Source organism: Rhinatrema bivittatum, chromosome 12 (genome assembly GCF_901001135.1).
Source record: "Rhinatrema bivittatum chromosome 12, aRhiBiv1.1, whole genome shotgun sequence".
In the NCBI taxonomy this organism is placed as follows: domain Eukaryota; kingdom Metazoa; phylum Chordata; class Amphibia; order Gymnophiona; family Rhinatrematidae; genus Rhinatrema; species Rhinatrema bivittatum.
Window position 1 is genome coordinate 16,007,505 of NC_042626.1, and position 22,399 is coordinate 16,029,903.

Consider the following 22,399-nt stretch of genomic DNA (forward strand, 5'->3'; position numbering starts at 1 on the left):
GCCAAAATAGAAATGAATAATTCAGACCCTTATGACTTACTCCTAGGCCCTCTCCCCTCCCAGCCCCTGTTCTGATTCCACCAATCATTGCGCCGTCGGGGAAAGGGTTTAAATTCCTGTGGAAATCCCAGACTTTGAGGGCACATTGTCCAGCTGCCGCCCGACTGAGAAATCCAGGGCATCTCCTACGTGTGCAGGTACCAAATCTGTGTATCTGAAGGGGATTGTGGGGCGGGGGAGAGGGGGGCAAAAGCTGTAGAAATAACGCAGGAAAGGCAGGTTAAGTGACGCCTTTCGATTGAACTAATCCACTGCCCCTGTGGCTGCTTTCCAGAATGATGCTCCCCGGTACAAGGTCAGTGCAAAATGTTTAAGCCGTTTGAAATTATGCAGACACTCGAATGGTTAATAGTTCCGGTGGCTGGTGTGGTGGGTTGTTTTTTTTTTTAAGCTTATCCAAAAATATATTTTGGAGCATGTGCTCTTTTATTGTGATATAAACAAGGCGTGTGGAGGTCATTTTGCATTGACCTAATGATGGAAGAATGATTCTCGAATGCTAGTCACAAATGTTCATTTCTGTATATTTATTTAAGTGGATCAATGCAAAAGATGGGACTTTGGTTGCCACCCTAGCTTATGTGACTAGTTATTTTGTGGCTATGTGTTTTATTGTTTTCCATTTTAGAGACCAAAGGACAATATTTGTGTGTCAGACTGAAGGAGCAAGTGTGAACATTCATCTTCCTTTTGGTCATATTTTTGCCCTAGAATTTAATTAACATTTTTTTTGACAAAAGAGGTGGTGAGGGGGGAGTTTTCACTATGTTTGCAAACTTTACATTGCAAATTGCCGAAAAGCTGCAGAACTGGTGAATTTCACCGCCTTCCATGTTTTGTACGGATGCTCTCTCTTAAGTCAATGGCAAATGTTTTGTTTTCCAATATGCCAATTGTTGAATATAATAAAACAATTTATTTTTCACACATCTTTAGCAGTCTCAGCCAGGCCTGAGTATTTGGGAGAGTCGTGATAATGTCTGGGTTCTTCAGTACATGAGCTGTGAGGCCTTAGCAGTAGGGATGTGCATTCGTTACATCTCTTTGGGCGGACAGCATGCCTGTGTCTCGTTATTAAAATTACACACATGCTCTCTGTCTCCCGCGGGTGCTAGAAAGTCGGCCAGGTACGCGCATATGTGACGAATGCACATCCCTACAGTTGGCAGTCCCCTCTGAGACAGCAGTATGTTCCTTTCCCATAAAGATCACGGTCTCCCAATTATCCCACTGAATCGTGAGTAGAAAGAGGGAAATTTTATATTCTCTCCCTCCAGAGCCCACCTTCAGAACTGCATTCGCTGCTGGAGACCACATCTGCAAAAGGACTGGAGGGAATTCACAGGAGGGTCATAGACAGAGAGGAAGAGGGAGCTGAGGATGCATGCTCCAGCAGGGAAAGGGGAGATGTGGCCTCAGCGTCCCAGAAGGCAGCTTGTTTCATAGAATGAAAAGCTGAAGGACAAGGGGGCGAGCGTGTGCAGCTCAAAAGGAATGAGAGAGAAGACCTGTTTCACTGAAAGGGTCGGTGGATGCTTGGAACAGACGTCCAGTGGAGGTGACAGGAGCCAAAGCCGTGCCAGAGTTCATGAGATAGACACAAAGGGGACCATAAGTGACAGAGGGGGGGGGGAGACCTGTGGCAGCTCAGCGCGCAGGTACAAATAGGCAAAATGGGTAATCAATATCGTCTGGATTTCTATGTAGAGGAGCATAAAAAAAAAAAAGAAGATAATCAAAGGGTTAATATTTACATCCTTATAAGGGTGATTTGGGCTTAACCCCTTGCAGCCTGCAGATTCAGACCCCGTACTGTTAAACCCAGCATGTTCCAGAACTGGGAAATTCAGGAATGCGCACATTGCCCTTCCAAAAAGAATCCCACTTGCTGATAATCTGCGCGCGTGCCAGCAGGCAGGGCGAGTTGGGTGTGCGAAGACCTCAGGATCTCGGGGAATGAATGGCACTCCTGAGGCTCACTAATGGGCTCATTAATCCCAGCACGGAGCGGGATCAGATTATCCTCGGTTACGTTCACGATCCACTGAACCTTTAAACTGAGAAACCTTGAAGTTTAATAAAATTGGGCCATCATAACACCCCGCGGATGCTGAATATCGTCTTATATGCGGTGTTTTCACCGCTGAGGTTTATAAATAATCATCGGTCCAGAAAAGACAAATTCTTTGGAGCACAGACAATTTTTATATGTATTTTTTAAAATGCTTTTAAAAAGAAAGAAAAGAAAATACTTCCCCAAGTAAGTGCTCAAACGCCCAACATGATATCACGTTTCGGATGTCTGCTTCAGGGGCTTTAATTCCTGCTTTAAATAACAGGAGCAGTATTTCCCATAAAGTGTAAATTCCAGAATTTCACATTTGCAGCAATATAAGGTTTCTCTGAAAAATTAAAATGGAAAATTTAGCTGCATTTTATCACAAGTGGGGCAGTACTGATATTGGCAGGAAATATTTACTAAGCACCGGCAGCTTTTGTGCGCATCAGCCATCTTAAAGGCAGGGTGCCATTACTCTGCAGCCCATTACTCTACCCCTCTGCTGGGAGTGAGAGGTAATCCCAGCAATCACAGTAGCCCAGTGGGACAGCCTCCTGAGCTCATTGGTGTGAAATGCCTGGCATAGGAATATTAGGGGAGTAAGGTGACTTGCCCCCAGGCATTTTTGAAACACCACAGCTAAAGTAAACATTTACTAGAAGTAGATGGCACCTGTCATGAAATGGGGAAGGCTGATGAATGCAGGAACAAAGTTTGCAGGATCTGCTCTCTGGGAACAAGGAGTTTTTTGAAAAAAGAAAGAGAAGATGGGTGTGGCTGAACTAGGGTAGAAGTGCCGTACTGGTTCTGCCTGGCCACAAGGCAAAAACAATTTAAAGAATCCAGCCACCATTTAAAGAGATTAGTATAAAAGCACTACTAGTGTGTGCCTTAGGAAATTGAGAGAGGCACATGAGTTTGTTGGGTTTTTTTTTACTAGAATTTAATCCTGGTTCCTTGTGCCAAGGTAAGGAGACAGGACAGTTAATGGTAAAGTCTTGGATAGGACCATGGTGATATTTTACCTGCCTTTTATTAGAGGGACAGGTGGAGAAAGTTAAGTTAATATGTGCTGTATCCCTTTAAATAATTTTTAAGATGGGGAATTTTTGCTTATTCTTTTTTTTTTGCTTAACTAGCAAATCAGTTTAATTAGCTTGCAGATGATTTGCTGTGCCAGGGAGCCTGTCTCTCTTATTGATTTGGTATTGTCAGGGAGTAGGCAATCCTGATGGAGAGACCAACACCCACTGCATAGGACCAGTTGCCCAGAGATCACCCCACCGGAGCATCTCCCTGGGACCAGAGTTAAGTGTGCACCCCCCCAGGACACACACACCAGGTCTGGCCAGTCTAGTACTCAGAAATATATTACAAGCTAATAAAGATCCTCACCTCCAGGAGAATCTGTAAAGAAAAAAACAAAACAATACAAGGAATCGTTTTCTTAAAAATAGCAGTTTTGAGAGTATACACATGGTTATAGGAAAGCAAGAAATATTCAAAGCCAGTACTTATCTGAATAAGGTTCCATAAGAAAAGGTGCATCAGTATCAATAGCGGTTCAAGCTATTTGCATTTATGAAAAACCTTTGAAATTGATTGAACTTTCTAATGGTTGTTTACGTATGTGTAAGAGTGTACAAAAGGCTTGTTTTTTCTGGATGCATTGTTTTAAAGGGAAAATATTTGTTGTGATATATTGTTTATTGCCAGACTGTTTACATTTTTTTTCCTAGTGAAGTAAAACTTGCACATTTTTACTGCAAGAATTATTTATAGCAGAGGTTTCTTTTTGGACCAACATCCCTGCATGCCCTCCCTTCGCCCGGGAGACAGACTGGGTGGGTCGCACTTGGCAGGAACGAGGACTTTCCATAGGTGCTCCCCTACCTCCTCCTCAGCCCTGCCCTCGACCTAGGTCACGCACATGCAAGGGGCTCCACCTCGAAGGTTACAGGTGGTCCTGCCATGGGAAAGACCATCTTGGCTACAAGACTAAATACTGGGCATGTTCACCATACTTAGGGGCGTTGAACAGTCAGCGCCTGCTTTCGTGACGCGCCCCCGGGGGGGTGCCATGCAATATTTAAATTAGGGGGTCGTGTTAGCAAGGAGAGCCCGAGTGTGTCCGCCGCACAGCCAGGGGGTTCAGGAAATGGACGCTTGTCAATTGAGCCTCTGTTTCCTGCATCCGACTGCCGGTGCTTTTTTTTTTTTTTGGGGTCAATTTACTTTAGTTTTTCCTCCTATTTAATATGGCAACGATAGTAAGTAGGAGGCAGTACAGAAAAGCAATTTTTTTTCTGCTTTTCTGTACTGGTTTAAGTAGCGCTCAGCTATTAATGGCTGCTCCAGGCAGGCGTTCATTTCTGATCACTAAATGTGCGTCCTAGACGCACTTTTTTTTTTCACGTGATGAGCGCTATTATATATTCACTCCGCGTTGGATGCGCATTGTAGAGGCGCTAATCCCTTTATTGCATAAGGGGATTAGTTAGCGCCTCTACCGTCCAACTGCGGGTTAACAGTGCGCTCGGCCCCTTCGGGATCACCATAGTGTTTTCCCCACCGTGCCTCAGAGTTGGCTGCTGTCTATTTAATATTTCATGTGTTAATGTTCTTTGTTTACCTTTGTCTTCTCCTAGATTATCACGCAGAATTTAGCTGCCAGACAGAAAAGGGAGGGACCTCCCAGCACCTCTTTCTAGACGTCTTTAAAATGTACTCAGCTGGGTAATTTTGCACCCCAGAGGCGGCTGTATATGCACTGGAATATTATTTGTTTATTTATTCAATTTGATACGCGGTCTGATATTAAAAGTCTGTATGCTGGGATGGATCCTTTTCGGATGGAGTATGCTTGGTTAAATTAAATTATTAAAATTGTGTTAATAATTAGAACGCCAACAAGCGAGGGCCGACTTTTGACTGTCGACAGAGGTGCACACCTCTTTCCCCCGTCCCCAAACTCCGAACTGAGCCCAGGCCACGAGCCATATGACTGAGCTTGCAAGCGGAGCGAGCGTAAGGATGTCCGCAAGAGGATTCTTGGTGTGAAATGCTCTCATTATTGGAGAGTTCCAGTTGTTTTAAACACAACCAAGGAATTGATGCGGAGAAAGGTAGAGTTATTCTATCCTGATTGTGGGAGGCCTCTGTACCATAAGGTGATCCCCCCCACACACACACACACACACTATTTGAGGTTTATAAAATAAGGATTGCTTTATATTATTGACTTGCTTTGTGTTGACTAGCAGTGTTCAAAAAAGGGTGACATCTCCCATGCTGGAATGCCTGTAATCCACAAGGGAGATAGCAGAAGCTGCTTTGTGTGAGCCATCAGGCACCTAATTATAGTTTCCTACATAAAAGGCCTCCGGTCACATTCTTGGCCTTTCTTCCATCCGAGGATATCTCACCTCCTAGGTCGCTCGAAGTCTGTGCGCTGGTGGGGTTATCAGCCTAGGGCTGGGCCTGCCCTGCTCCTGCCTTCCATTTATGGAGAAATATTCAGTGCGTGCCAGCTGCGAAGGACCAGGCAGGCCCTCCCTGCGCGTTATCAGAGGGAAGGCAGCGTTTTTAGCATTTCTCTGGGAAGGACAAGGGGGGGAGAGAGAGGGAACTGGAGAGGAGGGCTGCAAATTACAGCCAGCTAATAGAGCAGCTCCTGGCTTGGACTGAATTTTAAAGATGGAGCCCACAAAAGGTTCAGTTAATTTTAGGGATTTTTTTCTGTATTTTTTTCTTAAAATGATTTGACTCATCAGCTGCATTTTATCACGTGTGATTTTGGCTCTTTTGAATGTGGAAATATTTTATTTTACACAAGAACCCGTGGCTATAGTTCCCACAAATAAGAGGGGCAATCTTGGGTCTTTCATTTTACGTTCGTTTTTCCATCCTTTTCTTTACTCTGCAGAGGGAAAGCAGGGCCCAGTCGGTGCCTCTCGGCTGCGGGACGGTCTCTGCGATGGCTGGGCTGGAATATGGGGGGTGGCAGGGGAGAGTTAAACCCAGGAAGCTGCGAATGCAAGTTCATGGAATTGTAGCCACTGGGCTGCCTCCAACTGAGCTGGAAACCCAGGGGGGAGGGGGGAGGGGGGGGGGGAGAAATAGCAGGAGAGAGAACAGGAGCCGGGGTTCAAATCCCCGCACAGTCAAGTCAGCCTTTCATCTCTTCGACATACAGAAAGTGTGTGCCAGTAAACATTAGGTAATAATAAACATTGTCCTCGCCCGTAAAGTGTTTCAGACAGAATAAAATGTAGTAGTGTATTAGTATGTATATTATTACTGGAGTAGTATATTTAAAAGATATTCTTTTTTTGTCTTCTCTATGCCCCCCACCATCGCGGTGACCAGGGCCAGTGCAAGCGGATTTGGTGCCTTAGGGGAATCTTTGATCGTGCACCCCTCTCCCAATGTACCCTTAGCACAGCGCTCCCTCCTACCAGCAGAAAAAGCTCCAGCACATCGCTCCTTTCTTTGGCACAGCACCCCTGCTAATGGGATTTAGCCGCCCCCAAAATTTTGGCGCTCTAGGCAACTGCCTAGTTTGTCTAACGGAAGCACCATCCCTGGCAACGCCAGTCCTTGGCCAGGGGACACAGACCAAATCTCCTTCAGGAGCCCCCTTCCCGTGCACCCCGAGTCTGACCACAAGGTGTCGCCATTGTCCAATGGCAGAGACTCCCTCCCAGAATTGAGCGGCTGAGCAGCCTCCTTCTCTTCTGTAGCCTTTTATAATACTGGTAGCTAGATTAATAGAAAAAAATATCTGTTTCTTTTTAAGGTCCACAGCTGAAAATGTCTGACACAGAAGACATCACAGAAGAGTACGAGTAAGTATAATTTTCAATAAGTCGTTGAATGGCTAAAATAAACCGGTTATTTTACCTGCTTATCTTTTGCCGAATTTTCAGCCAAACCTAACTGGCTAATTTTTGGGTTGAAAACTCACCTAAATCTAGCCGTTCTTTAGTTGTCTTCTCTAAATGTAATGCTGTAAGGACATTGAATAATGCAAGCAGTTCAGAGGGGGGCTACCAAAAAATTGGACAGGCCCTTATATCACAAATCCTACACAGAAAGCCTCAAGGACCTAAACATTTACTCTCTAGAGGAAAGACATGAAAAGGGGGGGAATGGGATAAGAGAAATATTCAAATACCTACCACAGAGGTTCTCAGCCAGATCTGGTTTTCTGGATAGCCATAATGAATATTCATCAGATGTATTTGCATACATATGATATAATGTCTAATTTGCATAGGTTGATTAAAAATTGAGAACCAGATTTGTGTGTGGCCCTACAGGGCCAGAGTTGAGAACCCCCGATATATAGCAGGCTTCATTCAAGTACAAGAAGAAGGCGGTGGCATCTTCTATGACAGAAGCAGCTCCGTCATGATATGGAGGTGGAAGTAGGGAAGCTTAGAGGAAATAGGATGTTACCAAGAGGGTGACAACAACCTGGAATTGCCACCTGCAGAGATGGTAGCAACCAAAGCAGGGACAGAATTTGAGCCGACTTGGGGCAGATACACGGGGAGTGGTAAGGGAGAAGGAGAGGGATGGCAGGGGAGAGAGTACGCAAATAGGCAGGAGGCACCTGAGCAAACTGAATGGGCCTGAAGGCCCTCATCTGCTAACAGCTATTAAATTACTGTGTCTCATTCTCACACATCACTTATGGTTTCTTGATATTTTCTGCACAGCTAATGATGCAGTGTGCACAACATTCCCTTAAAACAGTGACCAGATAAACATTCAGGTCCCATAGCCCACACTGGGAGGACCTGTGTGAAGCAAGATTACATTATAATAATTTCGGTAGCTTTCAAGATTTTATGTTCAAATTATTAGATGTCAAACCAGCGCTTTCGCTTGGCCATCCCAACAGGTGTGACTTTGCAAATTAGCATCAGCAGCCAATCAGATTTCAGAATCAATCAGTGGAGTGTTTGGACCAAGTGCCTGGAGTCTTCTGTTTGTGCCTGCTCTTTGTAGCCTATTACATTTCCATTGCATAAATGCACTTGTAGTTCTGGGTTAAATTTAGCGAGCAATCAAAGTGCAGGTTCCTGCACTGATTATGACAAAACCCGGACTGGTCCCTGATGTCGCGAGCTTGGGAAACCCTAGCCAGCAGGCATTCTAGCCCCTAATACAATAATAAATAATCACACACACCCCCCCTCTCTCTCTCTCTCTGTGCTTTGTAGGGAACAGGAAGGTAAGAACCACCTCTCTCCTCCATTCAGTGCTTTACTGATTCAAAGATCTTCACTGACACCTTGCCTCTTCTCTCTCTTCCTCTGTCTTTTATCCAGAAGAATACATTGAAGGTATGTTTTGTTTTTATTCCTCTTTTATGGAATGTGCCGGGACACTGCTCCGACTTAGCATCAAAAAATGATGCTAAAAGGGCTTAACGCAAAAAACAGCTCTTTTAAGTGACACGATGACCCGAAGCCTGCCATTGGCCGGGAGCCAGTCACATGGGTGTGGATGTCATTCTTCCACTTGCTAGCCCATAGATTCTAAATGATGGGGGTTGGGAGGGGGGGGGGCGCACAGTGGAGAGAAGAACAAATCTTTTACATCCACAAGCCGTCACTTGGAGCATGAACCTCCATCTACTGCATGCGTCTTTTCACGACTGTGCACCGAACCATAAACTGCTCCCAAGGTACCATCGTATTATGTAAAGGACAATTATCATGACGTAATGAAGGTCGCCTTTCCTAAAAGGGTGGAGGGAGCGTGCCCAGCTCAGCCGAACATCTTAAAGCAGCATGGAAAATGTAGGCAGATGTTCAGCCTGCCTCTGCCTTGCACTCCCTGCTGGTAGTTTGATTTGTGCCTCGATAGTGGCAAATCTGTTCATCTCATTTCAATGCCGCAAAGAATGTCAATAAAGCATTGAAGTGAAATATTAAAAAAAAAACAAAAACCCTAGTCCTAAGAAATCCAGCAATTGGATTAGCTCAATCAGTGCTGAGGAGCATGGTATAGGACACTGGCTAATGTTCCTCTGTTTCATTCTGAAAAATAAATCTGCCATGCCAAGGTAATCCAGTATTTGCATTGCTACTTTTCCTATGGAATAAGACTGCAAGTAGCAGAATGGTGAAAAGAATTACTAACCATCACCACCACCACCTCCTCCCCCCTCCACCCACCCATCCAAAAACTGACTGGGCCTGTTCATCACTTCAAAAAACCCTTTATAGGTATGAGCTAAGCATTTTGATCACCAACAGAAAAGTTTTGCTTACTATTGCATTGGCTACGACAGCAACGCAGGAAAAATAACCAGTGCCAGTACAGGAGGTGCTGACTGTATTTGAATAATGATGGGGCAGCATGGCTTTCTCTCACTGGTTACACCGACCAGTAATCACTGCTCACTTTGTGCCGGTCTCACTAACCTCTCACTTATTCCTTTCACTCCCAACCTCTAAGATGAGGAAGAATGGATAGAAGAAGAAGACCAAGGTAGTGAAATGTTACTGTCTGCTCTGTCTGCACGTTTATAGAAATCATTTGATATTGGCAAAACCCCATAAGGGTTTTTGACTTTTTATTACTAGGATTTGAAATTGGATTAGAGATATGGTATCTATATTTGTCAAATCTCCATTTTACAGCATCGACTTACTAATCTCTGTACCATCCATCACTCATCTACCTTTCAAGATCCATCTTAGAATGTCGATCAACTTACCCTACATAATGTATCCTACAATATCTACCTATATCCCACATTACAATCTCTCCCTAACAATCTCTCCATCCTCAATCATTCAGCAACCTTACGGGATCCATCTTATAACATTGATTAAGCCATCTTACATAATGTATCCTACAATATCTACCTATATCCCACATTACAATCTCTCCCTAACAATCTCTCCATCCTCAATCATTCAGCAACCTTACGGGATCCATCTTATAACATTGATTAAGCCATCTTACATAATGTATCCTACAATATCTACCTATATCCCACATTACAATATCTCCCTAACAATCTCTCCATCCTCAATCATTCAGCAACCTTACGGGATCCATCTTATAACATTGATTAAGCCATCCTACATAATGTATCCTACAATATCTAACTCCAATTTTATGAATATGTATCTATCTTACAGCGACCACCAATATCCTATGGTACCCATCCTCCACTGTAAATCCTCTCTTCAGTCTTATTATCTTATATTATCTATGCATTCTACAATCTCTCTCTACAATATTTTCCCACTAATATCATTTTCCATTCTGATCCTTGGATTCTCCATACATTGATGACCACTGAAATATGTGTCAAAGCAATAAATTAATAGTCGCTGATACCCACTATTGCCTTTACATTACTGTACACTGCACCAAGCCTTTTCTTAATCACTTCTTGAATTGTTATATTCCTTTTGATTTTTCTTACAGAAGAGCAGGAAGAGGAGCAAGCAGAAGAGGAAGAGGAGCTCAAAGATACACATGGTATGCCAAGAAACCCTTTGTTCAAATATTTCAGTGAGCATGTTTAGTGCATGTGCAACATGTGATACTCTATAATCATAATATCCAGCAAACAGCATTTGACAAAGTCCCTCATGAGAGATTTCTCAGGAAATTAAAAAGTCATGGGATAGGGGACAGTGTCTTATTCTGGATTGCCAACTGGTTAAAAGATAGAAAACAGAGAGTAGGGCTAAATGGTAAGTTTTCCCAATGGAGAAAGGTGACTAGTTGAGTGCCTCCGGGATCTGTTCTGGATCCAATGCTTTTTAATATATTTATAAATGACCTGGAAATGGAAGCAACAAGTTAGGTGATGAAATTTACCGATGACACAAAATTATTCAAAGTTGTTAAAACACAAGAAGATTGTGAGAAATTTCAAGAGGACCTTACATAACTGGAAGACTGGGCATGCAAATGGCAAATGAAATTTAATATGGACAAGTACAAAGTGATACATTTAGGGAAGAGAAACCCAAATTATAGCTACACAATGCAAGGTTCCACATTAGGAGTCACCACTCAGGAAAAGGATCTAGGTGACATTATTGATAATACATTGAAATCTTCTGCTCACTGTGCAGAAGCAGCAGCCAAGAAAGCAAATAGGATGCTAGGGATTATTAAGAAAGGAATGGAAAATAAAACAGAATATCATAATGCCTCTGTATCGCTCCGTGGTGTGACCTCATCTTGAGTATTGTGTGCAGTTCTGGTCACCACATCTCAAGAAAGATACAGCAGAATTAGAAGAGGTACAGAGAAAGGTGACCAAGATGATAAAGAGGATAGAATAATTCCCCTATGGAGAAAGGCTAAAATGGTTAGGACTCTTCAGCCTAGGTCTATAAAATAATGAGTGGAATAGAATGAGTAAATGTTAATCAGTTGTTTTTCAAAAAGAACAAAGACCAGGGGTCACACAATGAAGTTACTAGGTAGTATATTTAAAACTAATAAGGGAAAATATTTTTGTATTCAACGCATAATTAAGCTCTGGAATTCATTGCCAGAGGATATGGTGAAAGCTATTAGTGTAGCTGTGTTTTAAAAAAGGTTTGGACACGTTCCTGGAGGAAAAGTCCATTAGCCATTATTAAGGTAGAGTTGCAGAAATTCACTGCTTAGTCTTAGGATAAGCAGCTTGGAATTTATCTACCCCTTGGATCCTGCCAGGTACTTGTGACCTGGATTGGCCTCTGCTGGAAACAGGATGCTGGGCTTGATGGACCTTTGGTCTGACCCAGTATGGCAAGTCTTATGTTCTTAATCAATCAAATTGAAGTTTTTATTTGTCAACCTATTTGTTAAATCCAAACTCCTCACAAAGCACCACGGTGCTAAAGGGTTTTTTCCTCTTTTTTTTTTCTATTGGAAAAAACTGCTATAAATCATTCTCCACATACATTATAGATAGGAATCACCTCAAGCAATATTTACTGGGTTTTACTCTTCGGGGCTTCAGTCTAAGTACCAGAAAGTGCTTTCATAGATTGAGAAGTTCAAGGACAAGAGGTGAAGAGCCTGGTGCAAGGGAAGCTGAAAGGGACTGTGAGAACTGCTTTTTCACTGAGAGAGTGGTGGACACTTGGAATAGACTCCCAGCTGAGGTGATGAAAGCCAAAAGAGTTGCAGAATTCAAGCATCTGTGGGAACTGACACAAAGGGATCTCGGTGACAGAGAGAGAGAGAGAAGACCACGGATCAAGGAAGAGCCATGGCAGTGCAGTGGACTGGTACCACTAGGTAGACTGGGTGGACCAAATGGTCCTTATCTACCATCAAATTCTATGCCTGAGAGCTGTTACCTGGGGAAAGCAAAATCACTACAGCCCAATAGGCTGAAGGGTCCTCAGTCACTCAGACATGCATCCCAACCCCAAACCATGAGCCTACTCCCTATTCCCAAACACATGCAAACTGCAAACTCCCACACCATCCCTAAAAAAAACGCAAACCCTTTTTGTCAAACACACAAATCCTCTCAGCTATGGGAAACACATAACACACCTGGACCACTTTTTAAAAAGCATTATTAAGCACCCAAATATCTGAATGTATTTCCAGTTTTACCTATTTCAGCCTACTATCTTCTGATTCTGTACCAGTGTATTTATACAGAATGGAGTTTGAGTTTTTTGGGTTTTTTTATTGCCAGGTGTGTGACAGACTGCCGGGGCTGATTCATTAGGGGGGTTGTCCCATTAGGATCAGAAGGGAAGAAAACTCATGTCTATATCCCTAGTGCAAAGCTTTCCAAACTTTTCATGTTGGTGACACACTTTTTAGACAAACATAATTTCGTGACACAGTAATTCAGTCTACCAGCAAACCAGAAGTTAAAGGTTAATCGAACAAAATGTATTTCAACAATTTATGTATGTTTCCTTAAATATATACATAAATAAAATGTTTCACAACACAACCTATCTCATAATAATATTTGCAGGCTTCCACTTCCTCCAGGCTGATCTCGTACATTGTGAGATCGGCATAGAGAAAGTGCTACTCTTGCACATTACCAAAGATTACATGTGCCAATCAATAAAAAGTAATTTATTTTTTTTTTACCTTTGCTGTCTGATCTTAGTTTTCTAATCGGTTGGTCACAGGCTTTTTTTCCACCTTTCCTTTCTTGTTTTTTTGCCAATTCCTTTTACAGGGTCTTTTTTTCTATTTCTTTTCTCTCCATCTGTCTTCCCTCAAACACACAATCAGGTTCTCATTCTCACACGCTATCTCACACATTCTCACACACACAGGCTCTCACTCACATGCAATCTCACACATCCAACAGCTCTTACTCTCACATGCCTCTCTCTCATACATACATACATACTGTCTCTCTCGTGCACATGCTGTCTCACTCTCACACACACAGGCTCTCTCACTCCTACATGCTCTCTTGCTCAAGCACAGGCTCTCACTGGCACATGCTGTCTCTCTGCACGGGTTGCCGAAGGATGGGCTCTTCAGAGGCCCTGATCTTCCCTGGCCGTGACATGGGATCTGCAGCGGGTTTCCTCCTCTTCTCGGGCTGCCGCGACGTGGGATCCGCAGCGGCCCTGCTATCGGGTTTCCTCCTCTTCTCGGGCCGTCGCGACGTGGGATCCGCAACGGCCCATTAATGCTGCTCTTCTTCTGTACGCAGCAGATGCTCCTCCTCCTTCCTGCCCACGCGGCTCCGGCAATGTTTTTCTTCCAGGGCTGCACAGGCAGGAAGGAGGAGGAGTGAACGTGACCCTTTTCTTCGGGCCGTGGTGATGTAAGCTCCACCACTGCCCGCCGATCTTCCTGCTATAGTTCCCTGCTTCTGCCGGCCCTGTGGACCGGGCGACACACCTCCACACTACAGGCGACACACTAATGTGTCCCGACACACACTTTGGAAAGCTCTGCCCTAGTGCATTTCCTTGGCCACCCTGAGGGAGGCAAGGTGCTTACTTATACATAAGAATAGGAACCCACAAAATCAGGGTGGTACCCCAAACTCTTCCATACAATGTAACTTATAGACTTTTGTGTTTTCATCTGAAGTTACAGGAAATGTCGATGAGGAGAAGGAACCTGAAGAAGGTAAGGAGACACAGTTCCTGGGAATCTATTTTAATATGCGATTTATTTCAGGGCTGGAGGGAGGACTCTAGTTAATTATTCTCTCTATCATTGCCACCTTGGGTGGTCATGAGATTACGTGATGTTAAAGCTGGGGGCAGGGACGTGTTACCACAGAGCACCTGGAAGCCGCTCGGAGCAAGCAAATTGATTCCTGGATTTATCAAGCGCTACCGTTCCATGTCTATGAGAAACCGTACCCAAGCCCTGCAGGGTCCATAGTGTAGGAGCACTCGCTCTGTGGCCTCCAGGCAGCTTTACATTTTCATGAATTTGCTTTGTTATGTTATGAACGATTCCTAGGAGGAGATTTTTGGTTTACTCTTTTTGCTGAAGGTTCTTTAGCTTTCTATTTGTTTGTTTGCTCATAACCCAATATTTTTGGTTTATCGTGTTCATCTTGGTTGCTTTCCTACAAGTCTGCCTAGCGAGAGGTAAGGTTAAGAAGCACCGTGGACTCTCCCATTTCCCAAGTCTAGCGCAGAAGACTATCGGCCGCACAGAACTTGGGGCTGTGGAATCTGCAAAGCAGGCTGCCAGCTTGTGTAGTATTAAAAAAAAAAAAAAAAAAAAAATTAAACAGCTCTGTCTGTTATTCCCTAGAATCATTTTATTCCAAGTTACAATGCATCATTCCTTCCATCTCCCCCTGCACTGCTGATACCCTCATGGGGCAAGTCCACAGACTTCATTTGAGCCATCTTCCCAAATACCTTAGACTTGCATTTGTTTATTTAAAATAATCCTTCAATTGCCCAACAGATAAAATCTTCGTAGGCGATGTAGAACATAATTCAAATATAATTTACATACATCTCAGCAATAATCGTTCCTTAAGAAAATACATATCAGTTTAACCTTCCTGTATAATCTCAGTCAGGAGGCAGGTATTTACAGCTTTCCGGAATAAATCCCCCTCCTCTCTTAATGGAAGACTATTCCACAACTGTGAGACCATCCCCGAAATGGGCCTAGCTTTCAAGCGAGAATGGCAAAACGCGTTCACCCCTTCTCCCTTTTAATAGTTGTCCCTTCACTGATCTCAAATTCCTGCCGGGTCTGTACCAGTTTTCCAGCAGCTTTGAGCCTATTCCTCTTAATGATTTGAATGCCAGAGAAGGATTTTTACATTTACAGCTGGCATTCACTGGAAGCCAATGGAGGTTTTTGTAGCGCCAGGATAGCCGGAGTTCTCCTGGTACTTCCGGTTCTGAACCAGTGGCAGTTTTCGTATTTAGTTTGCCCAAGCATCTTAATCCTCATGCAGTTATTTCTCACCCAACACGTAACACCTTTCTCCATACTCAATGCTGAATCCAACTGTACTCCTAACGATCTCACCTCGGCCTTTGGCAGAATCTCCACACCCCTCAGCTTTCACCCTAAAAACAAAATGTTCTCCTGGTATTTAGAACCAATTTATTCTGATTTAGCCAAGTTTTCAAGGAATCCAAATGGTTTCCTAATTTCTGGTGGCAGGGCAAGTAGCTCTGTAGGTGCAGAGTCTCGGGTTTGTACCAATTTGCTGTTGAAAGCTGAATGAGTATCGGGCGGAGAGGAGGAGGAGGAGGAGAGCGAAGGTTAAGGGCCACCAAGAAACATCACCAGCCCGGCGTCCTCAGGCCGGGCCGAGGCACTCTGGCTACTGATGTCTTTACTGTTTCAGTAGAGAAAAGCACAGCATGCTCGCTGCTGGCCCAATATGATCCGAAAGCAGAAAATGCCGAGTTCATACATCTGCTATAATAGTGACCAATGATATTTGGGAAGGTTTTCCAATCTGACCAACCCAGATTTCTCAAAACCTCAGCAAGCTGGACACTTCTCCAGGAGTGCTTAGTGCTGAAACACAGTATCGCATGGCCTTAGGAGACAGCAACCAAAACATTATTTTCTCGGAAATTTGGGATTTGGTAGAAAGGTCGGATCTCTGCTGGGGAAGTGCTCCAACCCTTGACGGAGTCTCATTGGCGACACAGGGGGTCTCCTGCAGCTTTTCCTAGAAGGAGGCGGGGGGGGGGGGGGGGTCGCCAATGAACGGGCATGCAGCGCCGGTCCTGGTTTTACCACCATTGAGTCTTCGGGCTTGGGGGTCCTGCTTTCTATAGAAAAACCTTGGCATAAACGTTCACAAAGGTAATGGAGGGAAAACCCGGGCCGGCTTGGCCTGGCCTGCTCCTTATGACTGGGAAGCCCTTGGCAAGCGTAGTAAGGGGTGAGAGGGCAGTCGAGAACACCACATCGGCATGATCTCTCCCTCCCCCTAATACTTTTTGACAAAATCCTTTACAGAATGACTTCCTCCTCTGGCAGGTTGTACAGTGATGTAGTGTAGCACTATGTACCTCCGGAGAGCTCATCCACCAAATCAACTATTTGCACCTGGTAGCTGGGAATTCAGTCACTGCAATGTAAATAATTAGAGTGAAATGTGCTTCTTTGGCTTCACTATCTGCCCTCTCATTTTGATTATTATAGTATTTGTAATCTAACACAAAATGTAAAATACGTTTCCATGTTTACTAAGCATTAGGAAGAATAATCAGTCGGTTTCATTTTTACTGATTTGCTCTCTTTTCACTTGACTTATGTGGGCTACAGAAGAATCAAAACGGAGACCAAAGTGAGTAGAGCGAGGCTTCAGTTTCACGTGATAAACCTGAATGCGTTTTATGATTTCTACAGGAAAGCAGGGAGAGTGGATTTGTGCGTGTGTGTGTGTGTGTGTGTGCGCGCGCGCGCGTGTGTATGTGTGTGTGTGTACCTTGTGGTGAAAACCCCTGGGAGATTTCGGTCAGTCTATCCCTGGGATGTTTTGCACCAGTTTGAAAGAAAATATTTTGGGTTGTTGTTTTCCCCGCTGCAAACTGTGTTACATGGGAGGGATTTCAGCAGAAGTGCAATTTGCCTGGGATTCCTTCCGTGGCAGGATGTATTCACACGTTCTTAGCTGTGAGAGATGAACAGGGTCACGTGGAGGTGGGACTGGAGGGGGCAGGGTCTTTTTTACCCCCCCCCCTCCCAGGTGGCTGCACTGCCACACAATCCCACGTGGGCTGCCCACAATCCCACCAATGCGTCCTTTTGGCACGCTAAGTCTTGCTGTTCCTTCTTGGAGTCTTTTGTCTAGAAATGACCACTGGTGCTGTTCTTTGCAGGCCGTTCATGCCAAACTTGGTACCTCCCAAGATCCCCGATGGAGAGAAAGTCGACTTTGATGTGAGTCTAAGGTTTTTCTTTTTTGCTCACAGAGCCTCCTTACAGAGAGCATTTGCTTAAAGGAAAGCATCTTTCCACTTAGTTCAGTGGTAGATCAGCACAGATGATTAAGGTCCCCTGTTTTTTTTTCTAATTTTAATTTTATTTCTAAGGAGATTTTCATGTTTACAGTGTTTAAGACCTCCTCATAAATAATTACTTTCAACATTAAATATATCTAAGTAAAATCAGGGATGGGGAATGCTCCTCAGTGCCCCATGCAGGCAACACACTGATGCATGTAAAGCAAGAATACAGCACGGACAGCTGAAGAGCAGATCTGCATCAGTGCCCCAAGCAGGGGTTGCAATGGTACACATAAGTTAATTTAAATGAATTTAATTCTTATAGTCTGCAGTTTCTGAAGGTTAACAATCAGTTTGGTGCAGATTACAATCACATGAAAAACATACTGCATGATTACATGTGAAGCACGAATACAGCCCAGCTTTGCTGGTTTCATATTGGTCTCGGTAAACAATAAATCTAACTTCTCCCACCTATACAATGCAAACACCTTGAGTATTAAAAAAAAGAAAAACAGCCTCGCAGTCCGTCTGCACTGATCTCGCGCATCACGAGAGCAACCCTGCTGGCCTATGGATTTTGAAAATGTTTGTGGCACAGACACCGTGCGGGTGGGAGGTGCGGCGTGCAGGCAGGAATGTGGCGACACACATGCCAGTGGTTTGCCAACCCCTGCTCTAGCATCTGACCGAGGCTGTGTGTGTCTGGTGCCCCGCAGGACATTCATCAGAAACGCATGCGCAAGGACCTGAACGAGCTGCAGACGCTGATCGAAGCCCACTTTGAGAATCGCAAGAAAGAGGAGGAGGAGCTGATCGCGCTCAAAGACAGGATTGTAAGGCCGAGAGTCTTCCTGTGTGCCATGCTCCAGGTGTATTCCTCTCCCCATGTGACTAAATAGCTCTGTGCGCTGTTTTTGTTTCTACCCCCCCCCCCCCCCCCCACAGGAGGCACGGCGGTCGGAGAGGGCAGAACAGCTGAGGATTCGCACCGAGAGGGAGAAGGAACGTCAAGCCCGAGTAGCTGTGAGTGCCCTCCTATGACCTGGCTATAGACTGGGCATGCAGTGTATTAGAGGAATTCAGATAGGGACCAGTTGGCCCAATTGCCCCTGCCTACACTGAGCAAGCCAAGGATATATCCCAGCTGTCAGACATGATCCATGTCTCTTTAGTTTTGTTCTCTCTGAGTGAATATCCCCTTGGCGATACTTGGGTCTCCATTTGGGTCTGTTTTGTGCACAACTTGGTAGGCATCAACCTCATAACTAAGCCAGGGGGTGCGGCTGGGTGATAATTACCCTTACCCCTTCTGTTCACTTGACCTCACCTTCAGCTTGAGGTGCCCAACTGCAGTTGTAGGCAATTATCTGGTAGGTCAACCAATATTGCTTAAATAGACCAGGCTTCCATGTTAAATTACCTGGTGTTTATCTCTACCTCCCACTGGATATTAGAAACAGGCCAAAAACTATGGTCAATTCTATTCAAAACTGGACTTTGACTCATCTCAGCTCTGGTCAGACAACTGGGCTGCCAAGAGTGATCAACTTTCAAATACTCTTCTAGGGATCGTTGTATGATGTCTTAAAGTCCATCTCAGCTGCCAAGTGACCCAGGGCTGGTGCATGGGTATTAGGCACCCTAGGCGAACCTTCAGCCTTACACCCGCTCCCCTTATCCCCACATAATTAACTTTCAGGTTCATAAGCTACCCCTCGGGCCGCCAAGCCAATTCAATTCAACAATCATAATAACCCCTCCACCACCCCTCCCGGAACAATCCTGTATCCTGCAAGCCAGGAGGCAAGGGGGAAATGGGGGGAGGGCTGGATTATGGAGCAGAATGGCTCCTCTTTGCTTTGCTCTATTCTGTTCTCTCTAGCCTCACCCCTCTCCCCTCCTGATCCATGCATACAGCCTGAGAGGAGAGGGGCTGGAGCAGAAAGCAGAGGGATGCAAAGTCATCAGAGCCCTGTGTGCTCATTTGTAGTGAGGTCCCAGTTTCTGACCCCAAAATTGCTGTGTTCTAGGCAATCACTTAAGTCTGTCTAATGGAAGGGCCAGTCCTGCAGGGGACATTAGGGCAGTTCTGGCTTTTTGAAATTTTGCTTCTAATGCATTCTGGTACTTGTAGTCCTGTTGCCATATGGATACAAGTGGGAGTACAAATGTCATAATGCATTAGGATGCATGTTCAAGAACCAGAACTGGGTCACTTAGCAACTCTGCAGTTGAAATGCATTAAACTCTATGAATCTGTTTCGCAAAAGAGATGAGAAAAAAGTAGACCTTGTCCTTAACTAAAATAAAGGGAATATCCCAGCAAGTGTGGGACTATTGGCTACCCTAGGCTTCCCAGTCCAAAACCCCCATTTCTCACTGGAACAGATTTTGCATCCACCATCACTGGTGACGACTGCAACAAGAGGCCCTTTGCTACAATAGGAGCCAGCACTCAAGTGCAGTAGTAGCCGATACCACTAGAATAACCCAAGTGATTCCTGAGACAAGACAACCAAGACAGAGGGGAACAAAATGGAACCCAACGCGTTTCAGCGTCTGTGCTTCTTTGTGGAAATGCGTTGGGTTGAACCTCATTCCCCTGAAAGCCTAGAGCTCCCCTGTTGTCTAGGGAATCCATCAAACAATTTGCTCGCCCTCGGCCCAGCAGTCTTTCCTCATGGGAGGTGGCCATTTTCTGTTCATGACAGGAAGAGAGAGCCCGAAAAGAGGAAGAGGAGGACAGAAAGCGTGCGGAGGAGGATGCTAAGAAGAAGAAAGCCATCTCTAATATGTCCCTACATTTTGGCGGCTATTTACAGAAGGTGAGCTAATGAGCCAGAAATGTACAAAACTGGGGATCAGCAGCTCTGTTTTAGCCCTGACATGAAATGTTTTGTCTACAACAGACGGAGAGGAAGAGCGGGAAGAAGCAGACGGAACGAGAAAAGAAAAAGAAGATCTTGGCAGAGAGGCGGAAGCCCCTGAACATCGACCATCTGAATGAAGACAAACTTAGGTGAGGGAGCTTTAGCATACAGTGCCCGACGCTGTACATTTAACATGGAGAGGTAGAAACAGGCACACACACACAAACACGTCTACAGCTTTCCAGCTCGGCATCACTATGAAATCGTCAGTTCAGTGTACTTAACGGTCAAAAAAGCAAACAGAATGTTAGGAATTATTAGGAAGGGAATGGTGAATAAAACGGAAAATGTCATAATATCTCTGTATCGCTCCATGGTGAGACCGCACCTTGAATACTGTGTACAATTCTGGTCGCCGCATCTCAAAAAAGATATAGTTGTGATGGAGAAGGTACAGAGAAGGGCAACCAAAATGATAAAGGGGATGGAACAGCTCCCCTATGAGGAAAGGCTAAAGCGGTTAGGACTTTTCAGCTTGGAGAAGAGACGGCTGAGGGGGGATATGGTAGAGGTGTTTAAAATCATGAGAGGTCTAGAACGGGTAGATGTGAATCGGTTATTTACTCTTTCAGATAATAGAAGGACCAGGGGGCATTCCATGAAGTTAGCAAGTAGCACATTTAAGACTAATCGGAGAAAATTCTTTTTCACCCAACGCACAATAAAGCTCTGGAATTTGTTGCTAGAGGATGTGGTTAGTGCAGTTAGTGTAGCTGGGTTCAAAAAAGGTTTGGATAAGTTCTTGCAGGAGAAGTCCATTAACAGCTTTTAATTAAGTTTTCTTAGCTAATAGCCATTGCTATTAATTGCATCAGTAGCATGGGATCTTCTTAGTGTTTGGGTACTTGCCAGGTTCTTGTGACCTGGTTTGGCCTCTGTTGGAAACAGGATGCTGGGCTTGATGGACCCTTGTCTAACCCAGCATGGGAATTTCTTATGATCTTAATCCTCTTCACCCCTTCCCTCTACCGTCTCAGTATTCCTTCTATGCTGAATTTAAAAGAAGGAATTGTGAGTTTCCTCACAAACCAATTGTAACCAGTTTGTGAAGGATGCATCCAGGACATTGAAATGAAAGTGGTTTATTATCCAGCTGCCCAACGCACTGCATCGTGAATGAGGACTTTGAAATACAGAATTTCACAGCAAAGTTGAAGATTTTGAAGGTGACCAATGTTCAAGAAAGAGGGTGATGACCTTAAGATGAGGAGGCTATGGACAGATGAGGGTGCATTGAAAGATGGCACCACCACTCATATTGATGGCCAGCTCTGGATCAGAAGTTGGCAGTGACAGAACAAGGGGAAGGCAGACAGTAAGCTTCTATAGCTGAAGCAAGTGAGTTTGGAAACTGAGAGCTTCTGAGGGTCGCTGGTGACCAACGACTACAATTGATATTCATTTTAGACAAACAGACAGACATGGCAGGCAGGGAATGCAGACACTTACAGGGCATCCCAGACCTTGGGCTATACGGAGACAGGCACAAGAAGGGACTTGAGAAGATCTGCAGAAAAATATCAGTTACTGAGAAGGGAAGTATTGTTTCACGTAAAGAAAAACTGAGGCATGCAAAATTCAATAAAGCAAGAGAACTGGATGAGGCACTGCAGGAAACCAGTGACAGCGTTGCACAGGGCTGGTGCAAGAGTACTAAGCGTTCTAGGTGAACCTTCAATCTTGCCCCCTCCTCCTTCCATACCTGCCTATCAGCAGAACCTCTGGCACAGCATCCCCCTCTCGTCCTGCTCAGCATCCAGCCCTTACTCTCTTCTCATCCCCCTCTCTTTGCCCTCTGTCCCTTCCTTCTGTTCAGCATCTCTCTTCCTCCCACCAGCCTCTTTCTTCCCTTCTCTCCCTGCGTCACACCAGTCTCTTTGCCCCCCCTTTCGCAGTGCCCAGCTTCTGCTCTGTCT

General features: G+C 44.7%; 1 protein-coding gene across 8 annotated transcripts in view; it reads left to right on the plus strand.

Annotated features, from left to right (window-relative positions):
• Positions 1-33: 33 nt before the first annotated feature.
• The window catches only part of TNNT2 (troponin T2, cardiac type), a 30,892-nt gene continuing 8,526 nt past the window's right edge, over positions 34-22,399 (plus strand). The window contains exons 1-13 of one of the 8 annotated variants that reach the window (XM_029572212.1): positions 34-197; positions 6,918-6,966; positions 8,350-8,360; positions 8,458-8,472; positions 9,593-9,625; positions 10,577-10,630; positions 14,189-14,227; positions 16,868-16,889; positions 17,425-17,485; positions 18,270-18,386; positions 18,499-18,576; positions 20,265-20,378; positions 20,463-20,572. In XM_029572212.1, the coding sequence (XP_029428072.1) occupies positions 6,932-6,966; positions 8,350-8,360; positions 8,458-8,472; positions 9,593-9,625; positions 10,577-10,630; positions 14,189-14,227; positions 16,868-16,889; positions 17,425-17,485; positions 18,270-18,386; positions 18,499-18,576; positions 20,265-20,378; positions 20,463-20,572 (689 nt within the window). In that variant the 5' untranslated portion in view covers positions 34-197; positions 6,918-6,931. Of the gene's footprint in view, positions 198-5,727; positions 5,832-6,917; positions 6,967-8,349; positions 8,361-8,457; positions 8,473-9,592; positions 9,626-10,576; positions 10,631-14,188; positions 14,228-16,867; positions 16,890-17,424; positions 17,486-18,269; positions 18,387-18,498; positions 18,577-20,264; positions 20,379-20,462; positions 20,573-22,399 lie in introns of those variants that run through there. The other 7 variants (XM_029572214.1, XM_029572210.1, XM_029572211.1 and 4 more) reach the window with 7 other exon arrangements.